Source organism: Symphalangus syndactylus, chromosome 17, assembly GCF_028878055.3.
Source record: "Symphalangus syndactylus isolate Jambi chromosome 17, NHGRI_mSymSyn1-v2.1_pri, whole genome shotgun sequence".
Taxonomy (NCBI): Eukaryota; Metazoa; Chordata; class Mammalia; order Primates; family Hylobatidae; genus Symphalangus; species Symphalangus syndactylus.
Window position 1 is genome coordinate 40,625,290 of NC_072439.2, and position 21,388 is coordinate 40,646,677.

Below are 21,388 nucleotides of genomic sequence, written 5' to 3' on the forward strand. Positions count from 1 at the left end.
CCTGAGTTCTAGTTTGATTGCACTGTGGCTTGTGAGACAGTTTGTTATAATTTCTGTTCTTTTACATTTGCTGAGGAGTGCTTTACTTCCAACTATGTGGTCAATTTTGGAATAAGTGCGGTGTGGTGCTGAGGAGAATGTATATTCTGTTGATTTGGATGGAGAGTTATGTAAATGTCTATTAGGTCCGCTTGTTGCAGAGCTGAGTTCAATTCCTGGATATCCTTGTTAACTTTCTGTCTGGTTGATCTGTCTAATATTGACAGTGGGGTGTTAAAGTCTCCCATTATTATTGTGTGGAAGTCTAAGTCTCTTTCTAGGTCTCTAAGGACTTGCTTTATGAATCTGGGTGCTCCTGTATTGGGTGCATGTATTTAGGATAGTTAGCTCTTCTTGTTGAATTGATCCCTTTACCATTATGTAATGTCCTTCTTTGTCTCTTTCGATCTTTGTTGGTTTAAAGTCTGTTTTATCAGAGACTAGGATTGCAACCCCTGCCTTTTTTTGTTTTCCATTTGCTTGGTAGATATTCCTCCATCCCTTTATTTTGAGCCTGTGTGTGTGTGTGCACATGAGATGGGTTTCCTGAATACAGCACACTGATGGGTCTTGATTCTTTATCCAATTTGCCAGTCTGTGTCTTTTAATTGAAGCATTTAGCATTTAAGGTTAATATTGTTATGTGTTACATTTAAGGTTAATATTGTTATGTGTGAATTTGATCCTGTCATTATGATGTTAGCTGGTTGATGCAGTTTCTTCGTAGCCTTGATGGTCTTTACAATTTGGCATGGTTTTGCAGTGGCTGGTACCGTTTGTTCCTTTCCATGTTTAGTGCTTCCTTCAGGAGCTCTTTTAGGGCAGGCCTGGTGGTGACAAAATCTCTCAGCATTTGCTTGTCTATAAAGGATTTTATTTCTCCTTCACTTATGAAGCTTAGTTTGGCTGGATATGAAATTCTGGGTTGAAAATTCTTTTCTTAAGAATGTTGAATATCGGCCCCCACTGTCTTCTGGCTTGTAGAGTTTCTGCCGAGAGATCAGCTGTTAGTCTGATGGGCTTCCCTTTGTGGGTAACCCAAGCTTTCTCTCTGGCTGCCCTTAACATTTTTTCCTTCATTTCAACGTTGGTGAATCTGACAATTATGTGTCTTGGAGTTGCTCTTCTCGAGGAGTATCTTTGTGGCATTCTCTGTTGAATGTTGGCCTGCCTTCCTAGATTGGGGAAGTTCTCCTGGATAATATCCTGCAGAGTGTTTTCCAATTCGATTCCATTCTCCCTGTCACTTTCAGGTACACCACTCAGACATAGATTTGGTCTTTTCACATAGTGCCATAATTCTTGGAGGCTTTGTTCATTTCTTTTTATTCTTTTTTCTCTAAACTTCTCTTCTCACTTGATTTCATTCATTTGATCTTCCATCACCGACACCCTTTCTTCCAGTTGATCGAATCGGCTACTGAGGCTTGTGCATTCATCACGTAATTCTCATGCCTTGGTATTCAGCTCCATCAGGTCCTTTAAGGACTTCTCTGCATTGGTTATTCCAGTTAGCCATTCGTCTAATTGTTTTTCAAGGTTTTTAACTTCTTTGCCATGGATTGGAACTTCCTCCTTTAGCTTGGAGTAGTTTGATCGTCTGAAGCCTTCTCTCAACTCGTCAAAGTCATTCTCCATCCATCTTTGTTCCATTGCTGGTGAGGAGCTGTGTTCCTTTGGAGGAGGAGAGACGCTCTGATTTTTAGAGTTTCCAGTTTTTGTGCTCTGTTTTTTCCCCACCTTTGTGGTTTTATCTACCTTTGGTCTTTGATGATGGTGATGTACAGATGGGGTTTTGGTGTGGGTGTCCTTTCTGTTTGTTAGTTTTCCTTCTAACAGTCAGGACCCTCAGCTGCAGGTCTGTTGGAGTTTGCTGGAGGTCCACTCCAGACCGTTTGCCTGGGTATCAGCAGTGGAGGCTGCAGAACAGCAGATATTGGTGAGCAGCAAATGTTGCTGCCTGATCATTCCTCTGGAAGTTTTGTCTCAGAGGAGTACCCGGCCGTGTGAGGTGTCAGTCTGCCTCTACTGGGGGGTGCATCCCAGTTAGGCAACTCGGGGGTCAGGGACCCACTTGAGGCGGCAGTCTATCCGTTCTCAGATCTCCAACTGCGTGCTGGGAGAACCATTACTCTCCTCAAAGCTGTCAGTCAGGGACATTTAAGTGTGGAGAGGATTCTGCTGCCTTTTGTTTGGCTATGCCCTGCCCCCAGAGGTGGAGTCTACAGAGGCAGGCAGGCCTCCTTGAGCTGCGGTGGGCTCCACCCAGTTCGAGCTTTCTGGCTGCTTTGTTTACCTACTCAAGCCTTGGCAGTGGTGGCGCCCCTCCCCCAGCCTTGCTGTCGCCTTGCGGTTTGTTCTCAGACTGCTGTGCTAGCAATGATCGAGGCTCCATGGGTGTAGGACCCTCTGAGCCAGGTGCGGGATATAATCTCCTGGTGTGCCATTTGCTAAGACTGTTGGAAAAGCGCAGTATTAGGGTGAGAGTGACCCAATTTTCCAGGTGCCATCTGTCACCCCTTTCTTTGACTAGGACAGGGAATTCCCTGACCCCTTGCGCTTCCTGTATGAGGCGGTGCCTCATCCTGCTTTGTCTCACTCTCAGTGCGCTGCACCCACTGTCCTGGACACACTTTCTGACAGTCCCCAGTGAGATGAACCCAGTACCTCAGTTGGAAACGCAGAAATCACCTGTCTTCTGCGTCGCTCACACTGGGAGCTGTAGACTGGAGCTGTTCCTATTCGGCCATCCGAGCTTTTATTTATTTATTTTTTTGAGATAGAGTCTTGCTCTGTCACCCAGGCTGGAGTATAATGGTGGCATCTCAGCTCACTGCAACCTCTGCCTCCTGGGTGCAAGCAATTCTCGTGCCTCAACCTCCTGAATAACTGGAACTACAGGTGCATGCCACCACACCCAGCTAATTTTTGTATTTTTAGTTCAGATGGATTTTTGCCATGTTTGCCACTCTGGTCTTGAACTCCTGACCTCAGGTGATCTGCCCACTTCGGCCTCCCAAAGTACTGGGATTAGAGGCATGAACCACCGCGCCTGACCTGTCTTTCACTTTTGACTGTTTGACTATAATGTGGTGGGAGATAAGACCTTTTTGGGTTGTATTTGTTTTGGGATCTTTTAGTTATCTGGATATCTAAATTGCTTGGTAGTCTTGAGAATTTTTCAGCTATTATTTTATCAAATAGATTTTCTATACCATTAACCTTTTCTTCACCTTTTGGGATACTCAACATTTGAATATTTTGTCACTTTATGGTGTGTCATATGTCACGTCTTTCTACATTTCTTCTTCTTTTTTTTAAATTCATCTGACTGGGTTATTTTGAAAGACCTGTCTTTAAGTTCTGAAACTCTTCTGTTTGATCTAATCTATTGATGCTCCTGGTTGTATTTTTCATTTCATTCATTGACTTTTTCAGTTCCAGGACTTCTTTTTTGTGATATCTGTCTTTGTGAATTTCTCATTTATGTTCTAAATTGTTTTGCTGATTTCTTTGTATTTTTTTTTATCTGTGTTCTTTGTTATCTCACTTAGCTTCTTTTATGTGATGATTTTGAATTCTTTTTCAGGTATTTCATAAATTTCTTTTTTGTTAAAATCTGTTGTTGGAGAATTGTGTTCTTTTGAAGGTGCCATATTTCCTTGCTTTTTCATGTTTGTGTTCTTTTATTGATATATGTGCACCAGATGTGATAGTTTCTCCTTCTGATTTTTTAGATTGGCTTTCACAGGGGAAGACTTTTTCCTGTAGGTGTATTTATAAAGTTGGTTGGGTAGGACACTTGGATTTTGATTCTGGATACACGCAGTAGTGTAGTCTCTGTATAATTTCTTCAACTGTACACACTGTCAGTGGTGTCTGATTTCCTCATTGACTTAGGCCACAAAATTGTTAGAGGAGGCTGTGGTGAGATTTTTCTGGGGATGGGATGCCAGGTGGGCCAGTCTTTGGGCCCCAGTTGCATGCTGAGTGTGCCTGTTCTTGGGTTTCTAGACAGCATGTTTAGGCGCTGGCATTGACAGATCCAGGTGGGCCAATTCTTGATCCTCCTGGTAGCTTGCTCAGGTTCTGGTTGTGGTAATGGCAAACCAGGTGGGTGGGTAAGTCCTTTGGCCCCTATACAGTGTATGTGGCATGGGTGATGATAATCATGGTGGTGGGACGGACAACCCTCAGGTTTCCAGGTGGCATTTGTTGGTGATAGTGGTAGCTTTGACAGGTTGGCCTGGCTAGTCCCTAGGCCCCGGGTGGTGTGTGTGTGTGGGTGCTGGCAGTGGTGGTAGCAGCAGGCTGGGGAAGACCATCCTCAAGCCCTGGGAAGGAATGTGCAGATGCCAGCTGTGGTGGATGGATGGGGCAATCTCCAGGCCTCTGGATGGGTAGATTGCACACTGGTGGCAGGTTTTCTGGGTCTGTTGTTAGACTCAGGTGGTGTGCACATGTACCTGGGGCAACTGATGGAGTAAGATGATCCCCAGACCCCCAGGAGGTATGCTTGGGCACTGGGGGCTAGTGCTAGGTGAGGCAGGCCTCTTCTTAAGTCCTTACAGTGATGTACATGGGCACAGGCTATGGTGGGTGGGGCAGGACAAGCCCCAGGACTCTGGAAGGCATACAAGTGGCACTGGTGGTGGCAGGTGGTGTGGGGCTATTATTAAGCCCCCTGGTGGTGTATGTGTGTGCATCAGGGGTGGCTGATGGGGCAAGACAATTCCTGGGACCTCAAGCATCATGCTTGGACTTGGCAGATGCAGGGATGTGTGGAAAGGATGGTGCCAGGCTGGGTGGGCCTCTCCTCAGGCACCCTGATGGTGCATGGGTGTAGGCTGTAGTGAACAGGGCAGGCTGGTCCCCAGTGTTTGAGCAGTGTGCCTGGGTAGCAGTGGCAGCAGAGGCAGTGGGTGGGGAAAGCCTGTCCTCAGGGGCATGCAAGTGTGAGGTGGCTCTGCTGCTAGGGGGAGGCAGTTTCTATCTTTGGTAGCTGCCTGAGGCAGGCAGATTTCAGGCTCTGGGTAGAGCATGTTTTGAGAATTGGCAGTGGCAGTTGACGCGGAGAACCTATCTTCAGCGCATGCACAAGTGTGTGGCCACCCTGTCACTGGGGGCAGCTATAAGTGATAGCAGTCCCAGGCCGGCAGGCTTCTGTCTCTGGGGAGCACATGCTGTGGCACCCTTTGTACCAGGGGTAGTCTTCATGGTGTGCTACACCACCTTTTCCCTAATGTGCAGGATACCGTGGGCTAGAGTACTGGGGGGCTCTGCTGAACCACAGGGTCCAACTGGTGTCTTACTGCAGCACCCATCTAGGTGGACATGGGAAAATGTCAGTGGGGCTCCAGGGATATGTAGATGCAAGGGTTTTTGGGCCCTGGAGCAGGATACCATCTGTTGGGGCCTGGGCTATCAAATGATGCTCTGAAGGAGCTGCTTCGTATTTGGGGTTTGTTTGGGACCTGGCATTAACTCCCTTACTACAGCAGTGCCACCTCAGGGACTTTGGGGACCTTCCCATTCCATTCTCAGAGCCCGTGAGGGCTGAGGGATTCTAATGTGGCCAGGATTATAGGAGTCTGTGATGAGAATGTGGACTGCTGGGGATCTCTCATTTAACCTTTTCCCACACTGGGGAGCTTCTCCGGGCTCTGCTAATGTAGGGAGGCTGGGCCATCTGCCTAGCCTCCCTCTCCTTCTGTGCCCCAGGTGTTTCCTGTCACTTCTATGTTGAATTCCAGTGTGTTCTCTTTCATATTCTCTTTAAAGTGTAACTATCTACTGACTACTTTGATTCTTTGTGGAAAAGTGTCCTATGCCTCTAGTCAGCCATCTTGAAACTATCTTCCAGTTTTTAAATTTTATTAGTTAGTAAGGTCGGTCTGGCCGCTGTTATTTCATTTTAGTCAGGTGGAGATCCTGAAATTCATTCTTCAGGAAATTCATTCAGGAGTCAGACTGCTGTTTTCCAAGGCAAAATGTCAATTTTACTTTTGTGCTCAGAACATTTATTTCAATGATATCTTATCGCTCTTTTCAAAAGCAAAGGCTGTGCATAATCTGGGCCCTTTTGTACTTTATAGCCCTAGGTCATAAGTTTTCTTTCACTGATTCTATTCCAGCTTTACCCCTCTTCTGTTTCTCAAACATGCTGCAAATTTTGCATTTTTACTGATTATGCAGTTTGCCTATTCCTGTTTTCATGTATCTAACCATTCTGTATATTTAGCGTATTTATCACTTCCTTACTCTAGTGACTTTCCTGAGCAAACTATCTGAAACACGACCTCCAACACAAGGCATCCCATCATGTGATCTGGTAGTATTTGTAATTATCTTTTATATTTATTTACTTCTGTATTTCTTATCCACTGTATTTGTTAGTGGTTGTCTTTTATTTGTTTATTATCATCCTTCACTAGACTATAACCTCTGTTGTCTCCCTACTACGTAGTAGACACATTAAATATTTGTTGAATACACATAAAAGGCTTATTTAGATAATGAATGTTTTTATTAACTTTTAGTCCATAATTTTTAATGAATTTTATATTTATCTATAGGAAAACATAAATTGTTTAAATTTTAAATTTAAATTTAAATTGGACTTGTCTTAATTCTTTTCAGTTTTTTAGGATAATTGCTGTCTGTCATCTCTAGAAGTAAGAATCCTTTCCAACTTTAGTTCCCAAATCAGATGCCATCTGCCTAATTTGTCTCAAGCGGAAGAATCTCTTCTTTCCTCCGTTTACTGTTTTAGCATTTGACTGTAGGATAATACCTGTCACTTTGTAATTTTTTTCTTCCTCTTTTATACTGTAAATTTCTTGTTGGCAATAACTACTCTACATTTCTGTATTCTTCACATCTCTTAGTGAGTGATTCCACTGAGTCAGACGCTTAAAATACCTTTTAAAAATCATGATTTTGGAAAATGGCAGATAAGAGACAGGACTAGTATGCAGCTCCCACTTGGAGAGAACAGCATGTGGAGACTCACATCATGAACTTTTACTCCAAAAAGCACTGCAGAAACATACCAGGAAAACCAAAGAATTCAAAGACCCTTTGAAAGATGTGGCTTGCTCTGAAAACTCCATGAGATAGCCAAAAAATTCAGTTCCCAAAGTGTGAGGAGGGGATAGCCTGCTTCCAAACACACATCTCCACTGGGGAACCAGAAATCCAGATCACGGGAGAAGGATTTAACCATACCTAGAGCTGAAATGGAAGTAGGGAGCTAAGCAAAATATAAAAGTGGAAGAAACAGCTGGAAGAGCCCTGTAGACACTCCTGGTCCCCAGCTTGAGCCCAGGGAAGCCATCCCTGGCCTTGTCTCACAGGGGTCCTTGGGGAAGGTACCCAGTGGAATTGAAGAGGGGCCATAGGGTGAAAGAAGCTTCTAACTGAACTCTGTAATAATTTTGACTAAGCATGAATTTTCATGAGCAGAATCTTGGCGGTGGGGTGCGAATGGGAAGTGCAGATATGTGTTCAGAAGCTGCAGCCAACAGTGTGGGTAGACAGGGAGGGACAAGGCCTGGGAGCCCTGCTTGCTTTCTTAGTGGGGAGGCTCATAACCTGGGGCAAGATCTCAGCACTGTGTGCCCATTGCCTGGATGTAAACTTGGCACTGTTGGTGGGCGTGGTGAGAGTGAGACAGGCTTTACTCGCTGTGTGGGAGCTGAGAGAAGCCTATCACTGGAGGCTTTCTCTCTGTGATGAACTGTATGATGCAGCAGAGGTAGCCATAATCCTCTGTGGAACATAACTTCATTGGCCTGAGAACCACCCCCATCCCCCACAGTGGCTGCAGCAAGCACTGCTCAAGGAGGGTCTGAGCACAGACCTTTCTAACTCTGCCCTTTCCTGATTTTTTTTTCTCACTTTGGTAGCCAAAGAAAAAGACAAAAACTCTTGGGAACTCTATGGCCCCACCTATTGCTTGAGAAACCTGAAAATTTTTCCTGGCCAATGTAGGGCAAACTTGCATACCCCTTCTACTACCACAGGTGGTGCTGTCTTGAAAGTGCCACCTCTGGGCTGGAGGCCAGCCAACTCAGTCCATTACAGCAACTCAGAACAAGCCTCCTCCAAAGAAGGAGAAAACAACAGCTAATTCTACCACGTGCAACATCCTGGCTATCCAGAGGTCCTGAGTCTGTTCATGTGACAACTTCACTGCTAGCATAAGCAGCATTTGAGAAAACCAGTGCACTAAACAAAACTACAACCAAGGACTCCCACAGAGTCCACATCAGTCCCCTGCCACCTTCATTGGAGCAGGTGCTGGTATCCACGCCTGGGAGACCTGAAGATGGATCACCTCATCACATCACAGGACTCTTTGTAGACATTCCCCAGCACCAACCTGGAGCCTGATAGCCTCACTGGGGGGCTAGACCCAATCACTGCAGTCTGGCTCACATGCAGCCCCACCCATAGGGGAACAGGGAGAGCACCACATCAAAGGATCACCCTGTGGGACAAAAGAATCTGAACAGCAGCCCCTGTTTTCCAGATCCTTTCCACTGAAACAGTCCATCCAAATGAGAAGGAACCAGAAAAGTAATTCTGGTACTATGACAAAACAAGTTTCTGTAACATCCCCAAAAGACCACACTCGTTCTCCAGCAATGGATCCAAACCAAGAAGAAATCTCTGAATTGCCAGATAAAGAATTCAGAAAGTTGATTAATATGCTACTCAGGGAGGTACTAGAAAAAGGAGAACACCAACTTTAGGAAATAAAAAAAAACAAACCAGATATGGATGAAAAGGTCTCCAGAGAAATAGATGTCATAAAGAAAAGACAATCAAAACTTCTGTAAGTGAAAGATGCACTTAGAGAAATACAAAGTACACTGGAAAGTTTCAACAATAGAATCAAACAAGTAGAAGAAAGAACTTGAGTTTGAAGACAAGGCTTTTGAATTAACCCAATCCAGCAAAGACAAAGAAAAACTAATTAATAAAAAATAAATGAACAAAGCCTTCAAAAAATTTGGGATTATGTTAAACAACCAAACATAAGAATAATCAGTGTTCCTGAGTAAGAAGAGAAATCTAAAAGTTTGGAAAACTTATTTGAGGGAATAATCGAGGATAACTTCCCTAGTCTTACTAGAGATCTAGATATTCAAATACAAGAAGCTCAAAGAACGCCCAGGGAATTCATCACAAAAAGATGATCACCTAGGTACATAGTTATCAAGTTATCTGAAGTCAAGACAGAGGAAATAATTTTAAGAACTGTGAGGCAAAAGCTTCAGGTAACCTACAAAGGAAAACCTAAAGAGTGTTCTCAGCAGAAACCCTACAAGCCAGAAGGAATTGGGATCCTATCTTTAGCCTCCTTAAACAAAATAATATCAGCCAAAGATTTTGTATCCATTAAAACTAAGCTTCATAATATGAGATGAAGTATTTTTCAGACAAACATGCTGAGAGAATTCACCACTACCAAACCAGCACTACAAGAAATGCTAAAAGGAGTTCTAAATTTTGAAATAAAACCTTGAAATACACCAAAGTAGAACCTCCTTAAAGCATACATCTCACAGGGCTTGTAAAACAATAACACAATGAAAAAAAACACCAAGATATCCAGGCAAAAACTAACATGATGAATAGAAAAGTACTTCACATGTCAATACTAACATTGAATATAAATGGCCTAAATGCTTCACTTAAAAGATACAGAATGTCAGAATGAATAAAAATCCATCCACCAAGTATCTGTTGTCTTCAAGAGACTCACGTAACGCATAAGAATTCACATAAACTTAAGGTGAAGAGGTGGAAAAAGATATTCCATGCAAACAGAAACCAAATGCAAGCAGGCGTAGCTATTCTTATATCATACAAAACAGACTTTAAAGCAAAAACAGTTAAAAAAGACAAAGAAGGACATTATGTAATGATAAAAGGATTAGTACAACAGGAAAATATCACAATCCTAAATACACATGCACCTAACACAGGAGCTCCCAAATTTATAAAACAATTACTACTAGACCTAAGAAATGAGATAGATGGCAAATAATAGTGGGGGATTTCAGTACCCCACTGACAACATTAGAGAGGTCATCAAGACAGTCAACAAAGAAACAATAGGCTTAAACTGTACCCTAGAACAAATGCACTTAACAGATATTTACAGAATATTGTACCGAAAAACTGCAGAATATACATTCTTTTCATCAGCACATGGAACATTCTCCAAGATAGACCATATGATAGGCTGCAAAACAAGTCACAATAAATTTAAGAAAACAGAAATTATATCAAGTACTCTCTCATATAACAGTGGGATAAAATTGGAAATCAACTCCAAAAGGAACCCTGAAAACTCTACAAATACATGGAAATTAAATAATCTGCTCCTAAATGATCTTTGGGTCAACAATGAAATCAAGATGGAAATCTAAACATTCTTTGAACTGAACGGTAGTAGTGACATAACCTATCAAAACCCCTGGAATACAGCAAAAGTGGTGCTAAGAGGAAAGTTAATAGCATTAAATGCCTACATCAAAAAGTCTGGAAGTGCACAAATAGACAATCTAAGGTCACACCTCAAGGAACTAGAGAAACAAAAACAAACCAAGCCCAAACCCAGCAGAAGAAAAGAAATATAAAGATCAGAGCAGAACTAAATGAAATTGAAACAAACAGAAAAAACAATACAAAAGATACATGAAATGAAAAGCTGGTTCTTTGAAAAGATAAAATTGATGGACCATTAGCAAGATTAACAAAGAATAGAGAAGACCCAAATAAGCTCAATTAGAAACAAAATGGGAGATATTATAACTGATACTACAGAAATACAACAATTATTCAAGGCTACTATGAACATCTTTACACATACAAATTAGAAAACCTACAGGAGATTGATAAATTCCTAGAAATATACAACCCACCTAGATCAAACCAGGAAGAAATAGAAACTTTGAACAGACCAATGACAAGTAGTGAGATTGAAATGGGAATTTTAAAACTTGCCAACAAAAAAAAAGTCCGGGACCAGATGGATTCACAGCTGAATTTTATCAGCCATTTAAAGAAGAATTGGTACCAATCCTACTGAAAACTATTCCAAAAGATAAAGAGACAATCCTCCCTAAATCATTCTATGAAGCCAGTATCACCCTAATACCAAAACCAGGAAAAGGCATAACAAAAAAAAAAGAAAACTACAGACCAATATTCCTGATGAACATAGATGCAAAAATCCTCAACAAAATACTAGCTAACTGAATCCAACAGCATATCCAAAAGATGATACATCACGATCAAGTGAGTTTCATACCAGGGATGCAGGGATGGTTTAACATACGTAAGTCAATAAGTATCATACAGTATATAAACAGAATTAAAAACAAGAATTATATGATCATTTCAATAGATGCAGAAAAAGCATTTTACAAAATCTAGCATCACTTTATGATTAAAACCCTCAGCGAAATCAGCATAAAAGGGACATACTTTAAGATAATAAAAGCCGTCTATGACAGACCCACAGCCAGCATTATACTGAATGAGGGAAAGTTGAAAGCATTCCCCCCCCGCAGAACTGGAACAGGACAAGGATGCCCACTTTCACCACTTCTATTCGACATAGTACTGGAAGTCCTAGCCAGAGCAATCAGACAAGAGAAGGAAATAAAGGGCATCCAAATAGATAAAGAGGAACTCAAACTGTTGCTATTCACCAATGACATAATAGTATACCTAGAAAACCCTAAGGACTCATCCAAAAAGCTCCTAGATCTGATAAATGGACTCAGTAAAGTTTCAGGGTACAAAATCAATGTACACAATGCAGTAGAACTGCTATACATCAACACTGAATAAGCTGAGAATCAAATCAAGAACTCAACCCCTTTTACAACAGCTGCAAAAAATACAATACTTAGGAATATACCTAACCAAGGAGGTGAAAGATCTCTACAAGAAAAACTAGAAACACTTCTTAAAGAAATCATAGATGACACAAACAAATGGAAACACGTCCCATGCTCATGGATGTGTAGAATTAATATTGTAAAAATGACCATACTGCCAAAAGCAATTTATAAATGCAATGCAATTCCCTTCAAAATACCACTATCATTCTTCGCAGAACTAGAAAAAATATCCTAAAATTCATATGCACCCCAAAAACCCCACAGAGCCAAAGGAAGACTAAGCAAAAAGAACAAATCTGGAGGCATCAAATTACCTGACTTCAAACTATACTACAGGGCTATGGTTACCAAAACAGCATGGCACTGGTATAAATATAGGTATGTGGACAGATGGAACAGAATAGAGAACCCAGAAATAAAGCCAAATACTTAAAGTCAACTGATCTTCGACAAAGCAAACCAAAACATAAAGTGGGGAAAGAACACCCTATTCAACAAATGGTGCTGGGATAGTTGGCAAGCCACATGTAGTGTGAAACTGGATCCTCATCTCTCACCTTATATAAAAATCAAGTCAAGATTGATCAAAAACTTTAAGACATGAAGCCATAAAAATTCTAGAAGATAACATTGGAAAAACTCTTCTAGACATTGGCTTAGGTGAAGAGTTCGTGACCAAGAACCAAAAGCAAATGCAACAAAAACAAAAAGAAACAAATGGAACCTAATTAAAATAAAAATCTGCACAGCAAAAGAAATAATCAGCAAAGTAAACAGACAACCCAGAAAGTGGGAGAAAATCTTCCCAAACTATGCATCTGACAAAGGACTAATATCCAGAATCTACAAGGAACTCAAATCAGCAAGAAAAAAACAAGTAATCCCATCAAAAAATGGGCTAAGTACATGAATAGACAATTTGCAAAAGAAGATATACAAATGGTCAACAGACATGAAAAAATGCTCAACATCACTAAAGATGGAGGAAATGCAAATCAAAACCACAGTGCAGTAACCACCTTACTACTACAGGAATGGTCATAATTAAAAAATGAAAAAATAATAGATGTTGGCATGGATGTGGTGAAAAGGGAATACTTTTACACTGCTGGTGGGTATGTAAACTAGTACAACCACTATGGAAAACAGTATGGAGACTCCTTAAAGAACTAAAAGTGGAACTACCATTTGATCCAGCAATCCCACTACTGGGTATCTACCCAGAGGAAAATCAGTCAGTATATGAAAAAGACACTTGCACGTGTGTGTTTATAGCAGCACAATTCACAATTGCAAAAATATGGAACCAGCCTAAATACCTATCAACCAATGAGTGGGTGAAGAAAATACATACGCACACACACACACACACACACACACACACACACACACACACACTCCATGGAATACTACTCAGCCATAAAAAGGAATGAAATTATGGCATTCACAGCAACCTGGATGGAGTTGGAAACCATTATTCTAACTGAAGTAACTCAGGAATGGAAAACCAAACATTGTTATGTCCTCACTTATAAGTGGGAGCTAAGCTTTGAGGACACAAAGGCATAAGATTGATATAATGGACCAGGTGTGGTGGCCTACACCTATAATCCCAGCACTTTGGGAGGCTGAAGCGGGTGGATCACCTGAGGTCAGGAGTTTGAGACCAGCCTGGCCAACATGGTGAAACCTTGTCTCTACTAAAAACACAAAAATCAGCCGGGCGTGGTGGCACACACCTGTAATCCCAGCTATTCAGGAGGCTGAGGCAGGAGAATTGCTTGAACCCAGGAAGCAGAGGTTGCAGTGGGCCAAGATTGCACTACTGCACTCCAGACTGAATGAAAAGAGCAAAACTCCGTCTCACACACACACAAAAAAGATATAATGGATTCTGGGGACTCTGGGGGAGGGCGGGGGAGGGGTGAGGGATAAAATACTATACATTGGGTACAGTGTACACTGCTTGGGTAATGGCGGCACCAAAATCTTAGAAATCACCACTAAAGAACTTGTTCTAACCAAACATCACCTGTTTCCCAACAACTATTGAAAGAATAATAAAAAAAGATTTACATTTATAGTGTGCTTAACATAAAGTGCATTTACCTCTATTCTTTTATGTAGAGTAACAGATATTTTTCTCATGTTAATGGTGTATATTAGTGCATACTATATACTGTGTCTTTTGGTATAGCAAAATAACATCATTCTGTCTAAAACACCGATAAGGCCCTCATTGAGAAACAATGTAGGATCATGAGCTGTGAACATTCATGGGTAAAACATTAATCTCTCTCTTTAACAACAAGCTGAGCTCTTTTATCTCTCTATTGCCAATATATGGCCTAGTACCTGGAACAGAGTAGGTGATCATCAAATATTTAATAAATAACTTAAAAATAAGACTAGAAATCAGAGTTTTAGCAATCTGTGTTTTTTTTTCCTAATTTTTTTGATACCTCCAACCTCTGGAACAACTCTCTTCCAAATAAATTTGTAGTCACTGACAATAAAATAAGAAACATCTTGATTTGTAATTATTTTCCACTATAGCTTTGATTCTTGTACACAAATTGGACTTAACCTAGAATTATTATTTCTGCATTAGAATAGAACTTATAAGTTATCTAATTCATCTAATTAGTTTTTATCTAATTCACCTTATCTCTTGGTTTTATTACTTATATACACATTTGTATTTATATTGCTCTTCCTTGGGAACTTTATAATTGTCTTTACATCCATATTAGGTTGAAAAATGTGTTATGATGGTCTCATAACTATTTGATTTTATGTTTTAACACTGGTGATAAATTTTCTCTGCACAGTCTTCAAAACATCTTTCTCTGGTTAAATGGAACAGCGGTGACATATAGTGGTTGTCTAGTTTATTCTTTAGATTTTATTACAGAAAATATACTATAGGTTGGTCATGTTTTAATTAAACCTCATGCTAACATTTCATGTTGTAATAAAAAATTGACCATAGATTATTTTCATACTCAATAAGTCATTAGAAGAGCACATTAGACAAATTTTCACCCAAAGCAGTATTATTTATTTAAATATAAAAAATAAAAACATAGTCTAGGTAAATGTTAGTAGCAACTCAATATGTCCTCTAAGAATTGAACGTAAGAGTTTCTAAATGCAAATAATCCATGCTTTTCTTGCTAAATATGTTTTTGTTTATCCCAAAGTCTAGGAAATAGGAATTTACTTACTGAAAGCCCGGCTGTAATTATGGATGAAGATTGTAGAAGCATGGATGAAATAAGACAGTCAGACTACATTACTGAAAAACACTCAATACAGCATATTTGGGGGAAAAATGGAAAGGAAGTTTCAAATTTTCTTGAAGATGTGAACCAGTCTACTCCTAACCTTCTATCAGAGAATTGTGACTCTTTTGTTAGTCAAAATATGATCAATGTATTAAACATAGATCAGCAAAGGATAAAGAAAACATTTAACAAGTGTGATTATGATTGTATGGGAGATACTTGTGTAGTCACTAGTTCTGATAAAAACTATGTCACTGACAGATGTATTAGAAACATTTTTACAGTTCCAGAGTTGACTTTTAGTAATTCGACTTTGAATAAAACAAGTTATCCAGAAAAATGTCAGCCAAACAAGAAGTATCAGAGAGAGTACAACAAAAATGAAAGAAATGATCTTAGTACATCTTTTGAGAACGATTACTACCCAAGCAGCTCTGAAAGAAAAGGTTGGTATTGTACATGGAAAATGTAATTACATATTCTTTTTTTCTTTCAGTTTTAGTATATATATTTGTATATTTATACACACACATGTCTATATATTTGTATGTGTGTTTATGTGTTTGGAGGAAGATGAAACCAAAAATAGAATGGTTTCCTATTACATAACATTGTGGACCAGTGGTTTTCCTCTGTACGTGTCATGTTAATATGCTTTGAATTAAAAAATTAAAATCGACTATGCTATATTTTTAACTCAGTGCATACTTTTATTTTTTAAGGAAAACTTGAAAATGATTACCAAGAGAAGACACCACAGAAAAGTATTCAGAAATATCCAGCAAACACTATGTAAGTTTTTAGGTAAATCAGGGGAATACAAATCAGGATCTAGTATGATGCATGATGAAGGTTGAGTTGTTGCAAAGTGAGGTAGGCGTATTGCCATCTGAGGGTGGGCAGGCAACCTGGTCTCAAAGGAGCCTTACCAGGAGTCACAGTGTTGATAATATCACCCCAGTTGAGAGTGTGGTGCTCATATTTGCCAGCTCCCAAATACCTTCTTATCTGAATATTAGTGTTGATTATATTTGAGGAAATTGATTTAATGTGTCCAAGAAACTCATATCCACCAGAATGTCAATTTATTAAAGTAATAAATAGGGAACAGTCTTATTGACATGAAAAACCATATTTTCTTACTTTCAAACAGCTCTCAGTGGGAAGATTGCTTGCTTGGTTGGTATAGCATCACTACAGGGAGTGATAGAATTCAGATGTTAGTGGCATAAGCAAGCATATCAGCAGTTTATAGGACAGTGTACATTTTAGGGATAGAGCACTCTTCTCATTGCCAACATTTACCTCCGAGAGACTCCACGTTTTCTCTGTGCTCAAGATTACAATCTCCTCTACCCATAGATTGAAAACAATTACGTTCCATGAGATTTTTCTTTCTCTTCTTGCAGCTGGTGTACAAAATGTTCTGAATTTAAGGTGATTTTTACACTCATCCATTATGTGTTGATGTTAAATTTATTCCTTAAGAGTTTAAGAACTACCTTCCAGCCTTTTCTGAATAATGGCCTGCAATGATAAGTAACTAAAGAAAACTTTATTTTAGCTAATAGTTTCTGAATAGTCCTAACTTTCCTGGTAATAATTACAATTTAGCCAAATCTTTCTGGTTGGAAATCATGAACTAGAATGAATTTTTATTCTGGAAGTGATTTCTTGTGGAATTATTAAAAATATTGATAGATAAAAAGATGCAATTTTAGTGGGATTGGCACTACAAATTAATTAAAACATAGACTTACAAAACATTTCATAAAATTGACAAATTTGTATTTTTGTTGTTAAATCTCCCAATATCTAGAAATTTATGAGTGAAAAAAATCATGTTAGGCCGTGAGTTTTAAATGTACCTTATGAAAGCAATTTAGAACATGGTTCCCAATCCTGACTGCAGGTCCAGATTACTTGAGGGAGTGATTTTAAACTATAGAATACCAAGATTGACCTGCACATAATAGGTGGGCTCCTTGGCATGGAGCTTATGAATCTTTATTTTTAAGAAAGCTTCCCATATAATTCTGATCTGAAGCCAAGTTTGGGAGCTCTAATTTAGAACAATAATTCCCAGAGGGAATACAACAAACTTTAATACTGTGTATTTATAATCCTTAGGGGAAGTATACCTTCGGAAGAATTGCACTCTAAGCAGTCATGGGACCTTGGACTTGATGAGGTAAAGCACAGTCTCACATTATCTTCTCAATTAAGTCAGTTTGTATTACCGTATCATATTACTGTATTTAGCGTTCACTTTGATTAACATTTATTCATTAATTTTTTTTGGATGGACTCTTTTTCTTATACTTTTTTATTCTGAGGAAATTATAGCTTAGATCTAGAAATAAAAGGTTGTTTTCAGAGACTGTTAACATGCTTTATTTGAGACAAAACAATCTTGAGGACATTTTAAATGCATTTTTTAAGTATTACAAAACTTCTGTATTAGTTCATTCTTGCATTGCTATAAAGAAATACCTAAGACTGGGTAATTTATAAAGAAAAGAGATTTGGTTGGCTCATGGTTCTGCAGGCTGTACAGGAAGCATGATGCTGGCATCTGATTGGTTTCTGGGGAGGCCTCAGGAAACTTCTAATTATGGCAGAAGGCAAACGGGGAGCAAGGAGTCTCACATGGCAGGAGCAGGAGCACGAGAGAGTGAGTAGGGAGGTGCCACAGACTTTTAAATGACCAGATCACAGGAGAACAAACTCACTATCGTGAGGACAACACCAAGAGGGATGGTGCTAAACCACTCAGGAGAAACCACTGCCCTGCCATGATCCAATCACCTCCCACCAAGCCCCACTTCCAACACTCAGGATTATAATTCGACATGAGATTTGGCAGGGACATAGATCCAAACCATATCTTTCCACCCCCAGGCCCCCAAATCTCATGTCCTTCTCATATTGCAAAATACAATCATGCATTTCCAACAGTTCTCCAAAGTCTTCACTCATTCCAGCATTAACTCAAAAGTTCAAAGTTTCACCTGATACAAGGCAAGTGTCTTCCATCTATGAGCCTGTAAAATCAAAAATAAGGTAGTTACTTCCAAGATTCAATGGCGGTACAAGCATTGGGTAAAAATTTACATTCCAAAAGGGAGAAATAGGCCCAAAGAAGTATGGGGCTACAGGCCCCATACTAGTCTGAAACCCAACAGGGCAGTCATAAATCTTAAAGCTCCAAAATAATCTCCCTTGACTCTATATCTCACATCCAGACACACTGGCGTAGGAGGTGGATTCCAAAAGCCTCGGGCAGCCCTGCCTCTGTGGTTTTGCAAGGTTCAGCCCCTGTGGCTGCTTTCATGGGCTGGTGCTGAGTGCCTGTGGCTTTTCCAGGAGCTAGGCACAAACTGTCAGTGTATCTGCCATTTCGCGATCTGAAGGATGGTGGTCCTCTTCTCATGGCTCCACTAGGCAGTGCCCCATTGGGGACTCTGTGCGGGGGCTCCAATCCCACATTGCCCCTCCACTCTGCCCTAGTAGAAGTTATCCATGAGAGTTCCACCTGTGCAACAGACTTCTGCCTGAACATCTAGGCTTTTGCATACAACCTGTGAAATCTAGGTGGAGTCTCTCAAGCCTTAACTCTTACACTCTGTGCACCTACAGGCTTAACACCACATGGAAGCCATCAAGGCTTACAGTTTGCATCCTCTGAAGCAGCAGACTGAGCTGTGCCTGGGCCCCTTTGAGGCATGGCTGGAGCTGGAGTGACTAGGATACAGGGAGCAGTGTTCTGAGGCTGCACAGAGCAGCAGGGCCCTGAGCCTGGCCCAGGAAACCATTCTTGCCTCCTAGGCCTTCAGGCATGTGATAGGAGGGGCTGTCATGAAGTTCTGTGAAATGCCATTGAGACCAACTCCCTATTGTCTTGGCTATTAGCACTTAGCTCGTTTTTTACTTATGCAAATTTCTGCAGCCTGCTTGAATTCCTTCCCGGAAAATGGGCCTTTTATTTTCTACCACATGGCCAGGCTGCAAATTTGCCAAACTTTTATGCTCTGCTTCTGTTTTAAATGTAAGTTCCAGTTTTATATCATTTCTTTGCTCACACATATGAACATAGGCTGTTCATATGAAGCAGCTGGTCCATATCTTCAATGCTTTGCTGCTTAGAAATTTCTTCTGCTAGATATCCTAAATTAATCACCTTTAAGTTCAGAGTTCCACAGATCCCTAGGGTAGGGGCACAATGCTGCCAAGTTCTTTGCTAACACATAACAAAAGTGACCTTTGCTCCAGTTCCCAATAAGTTCCTTATTTATATCTGAGACCTCCTCAGCCTGAACTTCACTATCAATATCACTACCAGCATTTTCAGCCTTTTTTTGTTATAACCATTCAACCACCAGTCTTTACGAAGTTCCAAACTTTCCCTTATCTTCTTGTCTTCTTCTGAGCCTGCCACACTCTTCCAACTTCTGCCCATTACTGAGTTCCAAAATTCCTTCCACATTTTCAGGTATCTTTATATCAAAATTCCACTCCTGGTACCAGTTTTCTGTATTAGTCTGTTCTCACATTGCTGTAAAAAAAATACTTGAGACTGGGTAATTTATAAAGAAAATAGATTTAATTGGCTCATGGTTTCACATGCTGTATAGGAAGCAGGATTCTGGCATCTAATTGGCTTCTGGGGAAGCCTCAGGAAATTAGAATTATGGTGGAAGGTGAAGCAGGTGTGAGGCATCTCAAATAGAAAAGGCAGGAGCAAGAGAGAGTGAGGTGGGAGGTGCCACACACTTTTAACCAACCAGATCTCATGAGAACAAACTTCACTATTGTAAGGGCAGTACCAAGCGGGATGGTGCAAAACCATACAGGAGAAACTACTTCCCATGATTCAGTCACCTCCCACCAGGCCCCATCTCCAACACTGGGGATTATAATTCAACATGAGATTTGCCGGGGGGTACCCAAAGATCCAAACCGTATCATCTTTCGACATGAAAATGCTTTAGGTTTCAGTGTGCTACATAATTTTATATTTGCCATACTATTGAAATATCTATAAACCCTGCTTATGTAATGTTATAATCCCTTGCCATCATAAGGGTGTAATTTTTACAATAGTGCTAGGAACTTCATGTAATTTATTTCTAATCTACAGGAGCCTGAGTTGCTAAAGTCTTCACAGCAAAAGAGACTGAAATTTAAAGAGATTAGATAACTTGTTTGAGGTCACACTCTCAAGACAAGATTCAAACTGTCTGTCTTATCTGACTTGATATTTTCAGCTATACTGTTTTCCCTTCTTCAATAAATGTTTATTGAGTACATATTGTGAATTCATATAAAGACATTTATTGAATGTTTCCTGTATGCTAGACACTGGGGATAAAATGCTGCTTTGTTCTCAAGATTATATTCTGTTATGCACTAGACTCTGCAAGGTATAGAGATGAAAGGACGTGGAACCTGTCTTTAAGAAGTCTTCATCTAGTGGCTAGTCAGAAAGAGACAAAAATATAATGCATTTAGATACATTGCTTGAATTAAAGTTTGTTTTGAGTTATTAGTAAAAGATACTTCTAAGTTTCATCTGTAAACAGGAGGAAGATGTGATGGAGGAGGTAACTTTTGAGCACAGTATCAATAAGTTGTTTACCAAATGGTCAAATTGGGAAGAAAGAGCAACATAGATAAACTAAGATGTCAGAGTACAGCCTGTTTTAGAAATTTCAAGTACCTTGTTTCATTCTAGTTACTGTTATAGCTACGATTTATAATACTAATGATAAAGGGCGCAGGAGTGGCCTAGGTAATTCTGGACAATACAAAGAGGTAGGTCATAGATGGCCTGGTATGATATATACAGTTTAATTCTTGATCATTGAACAGAGATCCACTAAACAAACTTTAGCAGAGGAATATGGTGACATCAGAGTAATAAAAAAGTTGACTCTAGCAACAATGAGGAGGGATTTGATAAGTGGAACAGCTCAAGTTAGGGGAAGAAATAATGAGAGCTTGAAGTTTTACAATAGCAGTAAGGATGAAAGTGAGAGAAGAGAAGATTTAGATCTAGAATTGATAGTACTTGGTGATTGGTGATTAGTTAAGGGAGAAGGAAGAAATTGAGAAAGACCTAGATTTATTTATGATATG

The 21,388-nt window shown here is 40.0% G+C and overlaps 1 protein-coding gene across 3 annotated transcripts in view; it reads left to right on the top strand.

The window, feature by feature from the left end:
• REDIC1 (regulator of DNA class I crossover intermediates 1) overlaps window positions 1-21,388 on the top strand; it is a 91,153-nt gene that overhangs the window by 46,151 nt on the left and 23,614 nt on the right. For all 3 annotated transcript variants that reach the window (XM_055250262.1, XM_055250263.1, XM_055250264.1), the window contains 3 exons: window positions 15,167-15,696; window positions 15,973-16,042; window positions 17,381-17,441. In XM_055250262.1, the coding sequence (XP_055106237.1) occupies window positions 15,167-15,696; window positions 15,973-16,042; window positions 17,381-17,441 (661 nt within the window). The remainder of the gene's footprint in view (window positions 1-15,166; window positions 15,697-15,972; window positions 16,043-17,380; window positions 17,442-21,388) is intronic.